The following is a 4,923-nucleotide window of genomic DNA, read 5'->3' as shown; positions in this document are numbered from 1 at the left end:
ACTGCACCAGTGTGCTTTTAAACGTCCAAATGCACATTCTACTACCATTCTGCACTTGCTCCGCCTATAGTTGAACAGCTCCTGACTACTGTCCAAGCTGCCTGTGTATGGCTTCATGAGCCATGGCATTAAGAGGTAGGCTGGTTCCCCAAGTATAACTACAGGCATTTCAACATCTCCAGCAGTTGTTTTCTGGTCTGGAAAGTAAGTCCCTTGCTGCAGCCATTCAGATAGACCAGAGTCCCTGAAGATGCGAGCATCATGTACCTTTCCCGGCCATCCCACGTTGATGTTGGTGAAATGTCCCTTGTGATCCACCAGTGCTTGCAGCACCATTGAAAAGTACCCCTTTCGGTTTATGTACTGGCTGCCTTGGTGCTTCGGTTCCAAGATAGGGATATGCGTTCTGTCTATCGCCCCACCACAGTTAGGGAATCCCATTGCAGCAAAGCCATCCACTGTGACCTGCACATTTCCCAGAGTCACTACCCTTGCTACCAGGTTAGTGATTGCCTTGGCTACTTGGATCACTGCAGCCCCCACGGTAGATTTGCCTACTCCAAATTGATTCCTGACTGACCAGTAGCAGTCAGGCGTTACAAGCTTCCACAGGGTTATCGCCACTCGCTTCTCAGCTGTCAAGGCAGGTCCCATGTTGGTATGCCTGTGCTTCAGGGCAGGGGAAAGCAACTCACACAGTTCCATAAAAGTGGCCTTATGCATGCAAAAGTTGCGCAGCCACTGGGAATCATCCCATACCCACAACACTATGGGGTCCCACCAGTCTGTGCTTGTTTGCCGGCCCAGAATCAGCATTCCACTGTATCAACCAGCCCCATTACCACCATGATGTCCAAATTGCCAGGGCCCATGCTTTGAGAGAAGTCTGTGTCCATGTCCTCATGACTCTCGTCACTGCGCTGCCGTTGCCTCCTTGCCTGCTTTTGCAGGTTCTGGTGCTGCATATATGGCAGGATAATGTGCGAGATGTTTACAGTGCTCATAACTGTCACGGTGATCTGAGCGGGCTCCATGCTTGCCGTGGTATGGTGTCTGCAGGAGAGCAGAGTGGCAGCGGAAGCGTGACGATGGTTTGCAGCCCTATTGTACCGTCTGCTGCCGGAGCAGGAGAGCAGAGTGGCAGCGGAAGCATGATGATATTTGCAGCCCTACTGTACCGTCTGCTGCCAGCAGCACTCAGGACACAACAGCAGCGGCTGAGCTGAGCGGGCTGCACGCTTGCCATGGTATGGCGTCTGTGCAGAAAAAAGCGCGAAACGATTGTCTGCTGTTGCTCTCACGGAGGGAGGGGCAACTGACATATACCCAAAACCACCTGTGATAATGTTTTTGCCCCAACAGGCAGTGGGAGCTCAACCCAGAATTCCAATGGGTGGTGGAGACTGCAGGAACTGTGGGATAGCTACCCACAGTGCAATGCTCCAAAAGTCGACACTAGCCTCGGTACTGTGGACAAACTCCGCCGACTTAATGTGCTTAGTGGGGACACACACAAATGACTGTATAAAATCGCTTCCTAAAAATCGACTTCTATAAATTCAACGTAATTTCGTAGTGTAGACACAGTCTGCAGACCTCCACAGACCACAGGTTGCAAACCACTGCTCTAAGGAACTATATTTTATTGTCTTCCTCTGACCTTTAATTAATACATATTTAGAAATCTATATCTAAATGAACTCACTGGGGCAGAGTTCATTCCTATTGTGTGGAAGGGCATGTCTGTTTCTGGGGATTATTGGTACACTGTAGCTATAGGGGGCAAAGGAGTCAGCCAATGCATAGGCAAGTGTCAGATTGTTAGTGTCACCTCTGACTGCAAGGCTCTCCAGTTCTAAATCAAGCTACTTGTTTTCTTGGCACAAGTGTTCCATTCATAGCTTAGTTCAGGAAATGTGTAATAGCCATTAAAATGTGGCTTGTAAGATGAAATTAAATTTAAATGACGGGAAAGGAAAATGTACTCTAATTATTCACTTTCCTTGAAAAGATCAGTTGCTGTATGCAGCTTTGTGTGAAGAGTTCACCTAATGTAGCGCAGTGTATTTGCACCAGCTTTAAGGGAACTTGCTAGGGCTATGTCCTAGTTCTAGGAAGGAGGACAAAGTAGATTATCCTCCCTCTACTTTACAGTACAAGTTTAGAAACAATTGTATTCTCTTCTAGCAAAGGTAACTATAGCATGGTGGGTTTGAGAAATCTATCAATATGGTAAAATATTTAGCATATAGAAAAATATTGATATCTTTTCCAATAAAATGAACAATGCTGCTGGAAATCAACACAAACACAATATCAAAGGTTTCTATAGTACATGACAATGCAACTTGGTATCTCTAAAAGTGCATGATTCTGGGGGAATTTATAAATAAATAGGGTACATTTTCAAACAGTTCAAGGGTCACACTTTGACTGCATGAAATACCATATCCTGTAGGAGATCCGTGCCTTTAACAAGCAGCACGTCTCCAGGTTAACTTTTAAAAAAAGTAAGTTACAGAAGACAACATGAACATTAGAGTGAACATATAAACTGAAGTCTTTTTTCTTTCCATATCTAATTAGCTCATAACCACTGAAGATTTCTGTCCATCTCTACAGTTATGTTCTACATAATGGAAAAAGGAAGTCTTAAAAGTTGTAAAATATGTACATTAGCATAGCAGTCCTGAGACTGAGCCCTGAGTTTTCAGGAATCCTTGTCAAAGCCAGTTCCCCTTTAAATACTTTGAACTTTAAAGCTTTTATTTGTCATGTAAATACGTGTTTCCTGTTTTCACATGATAGTTCTATGGATTACATTTTTAAAGCCTTCTACCTCATTCATAATTTCCTTTGAAACTGGAAAGTTTTCTTTCTTTGAAAAATCATGGATTCACTTTTTTTTCCACCCCAAATAAAAACAGCCTGATGAGGTATTATGAGTGAATATGAAAGATCTTTTTGAACGTCTTCTTGAAGTTCTCGTTACAGAGGGGATAGATGAATGGATTTAAAGTGGAGTTCACATAACCAAGCCAAATAGTGAACATATGGAAACTGTAGTTGCAACAGCTTTGACAAGAGGCTATTACCATAAACAGCACAAAATAGGGAATCCAGCACACCATAAAGGCTGCCATTATGAAACCCAGCTGCTTGGCTGCTTTCCTCTCCCTGTTCACATGCACCCCTTGCATGGACTGGGTGCGCAGTCTCCGCCAGGTGCTCTTCAGGTAACTGAGGTCTGCAGAGTTTTTGTTAGTCTTTTCCTCAGCACTAGAAGTTGCTGGGATCAGGGTGAGATCGGAGTCATTTTTACAGGAGGCCTCCTCAATGAAAGTGTGCTCACCTGATGTGTCACTTAACTCTGGAGCCTGTGAGCAAGACCCCTTCTTGACAGGAACATATTTCATTCCCACTTTATCTGGTCCTAGCTGAGTCTTGGCAATGGCAAGGGGAAAACAGCTTAGTTTTACTACCTTGCTGTCACCTTCTGTAATGAGAGCTTTTGGGGGTTTGTCAAAGCTGCTGAGTTTAAGCTTCGCCCCCATACTTTTGGACTGAGGGAAGTAGAGATTTACATTGCAGCAAGGGTCTACAGAGCTTCTTTTCAAAAGATCCGTGTTTATATCTTTATTTGGCTTTTGGTGGCAAATGGTTTGCTTTTCCTGCACCTTATCACGATGTATACTTTTGCTTTCTGAGAAAGACCGAAACGATCCATTGATTAGCTCTCGGTGCTGACAGTGTTTCCGGACAGCCTTGTATATTTTTGCATAGAACCATAACATCAGTAAAGATGGGACATAGAAGTTGAAAATGGCCGTCAACACTTTAAACCAGGTGACTTTGGAGAACTCTGTTTCACAGGTCCCTTCTTCCACTTGCTGTTCCCTATCATTGGTAAAAGTACGCCAGCCTAGAATCGGTATGATCCACAGAAAAGAAATCAGCCAAGCTCCAGAAATCATTACCAAAGCTCTACTTTTGGTCCGGTACTTGAGATACTTGAGTGGCTGCTGAACTGAACGGTAACGATCTAGGCACAGTATAAAAAGGTTGAAGATGGAGGCTGTGGAGGCTACATAATCCATTGAGAGCCAGAACTGACAGGCTGGTCTGCCCAGTTCCCATCTGTGCTTCAGTAGGTACATAATGTTCAGCGGCATAACAGCTGCACCAACTATAAGGTCCGCGACTGATAGGCTGACAATGTACAGGTTCCCAACTGTATGCAGCTTTCTTTCTGTTTTCACTGCATATAGGACCAAAATATTCATGATGACTGTGATCAGTGAGATGCTCCCCAGGGCCATCCCTAGCGGGATTGGGTGAGCCTCTGTTGAGTTCTTTGTTTCACACATCTTTTGCTCAAGGTCACAGAGGAGAAATCAGGGCAGCTGTAAGGATCCTGGTAATGCACTCTTGTTTACAAGTGTGGTTGAGTTTATGATGTGTTGCTTTCTGGTTCTTTTGGTGACTCTGTAAGAGAAAAAAAATAGCATCATAGAAATGTAAGACTATAAGGGACTTAAGAGGACACCTAGTCCATCTCCCTGCCCCTCTCCATCTCTGACGTAGTACCAACTAAACCTAGACCATCCCTGACAGGTGTTTATTTAACCTGCTCTTCAAAACCTCCAATGACAGGGATTCCACAACCTCCTTTGGTTCAATAATTGCAATAAAATAAAAAGAATACTGCACACTTTAGCATAATATCTCCCCTTTGACAGGGCTTTTCAAACATTAATCAATTTTAACTAAGGCTTGGAAAGGTCAAGTGAGTTGTATGAGGAATATATATAGTCTTAATGATGTTAACAACTTTGCCTGGGATTCTATAGGTCTGAAGAATATTCCACAATATATGTCTGTGCCGGCTGTCAGATAACTCTGAAAATCAGTGAAACTGGTGAT

General features: G+C 43.8%; 1 protein-coding gene across 1 annotated transcript; it reads right to left on the bottom strand.

The window, feature by feature from the left end:
* Nucleotides 1–2,939: 2,939 nt before the first annotated feature.
* HRH1 (histamine receptor H1) lies at nt 2,940–4,441 on the bottom strand. The gene has a single exon (XM_039482171.1). It carries the CDS (start codon nt 4,365–4,367, stop codon nt 2,940–2,942), a length of 1,428 nt encoding a protein of 475 aa, XP_039338105.1. The 5' UTR covers nt 4,368–4,441.
* Nucleotides 4,442–4,923: the final 482 nt, after the last annotated feature.

Source organism: Mauremys reevesii, linkage group 7 (assembly GCF_016161935.1).
Source record: "Mauremys reevesii isolate NIE-2019 linkage group 7, ASM1616193v1, whole genome shotgun sequence".
Lineage (NCBI taxonomy): Eukaryota > Metazoa > Chordata > Testudines > Geoemydidae > Mauremys > Mauremys reevesii.
The sequence above is the reverse complement of the archived record's forward strand: the minus strand, read 5'-3'. Positions and strand labels throughout refer to the sequence as shown.

Excerpts from the sequence above, each read along its gene's own strand:
- HRH1 (XM_039482171.1), bottom strand. The coding sequence starts at position 4,367 with ATGTGTGAAACAAAGAACTCAACAGAGGCTCACCCAATCCCGCTAGGG.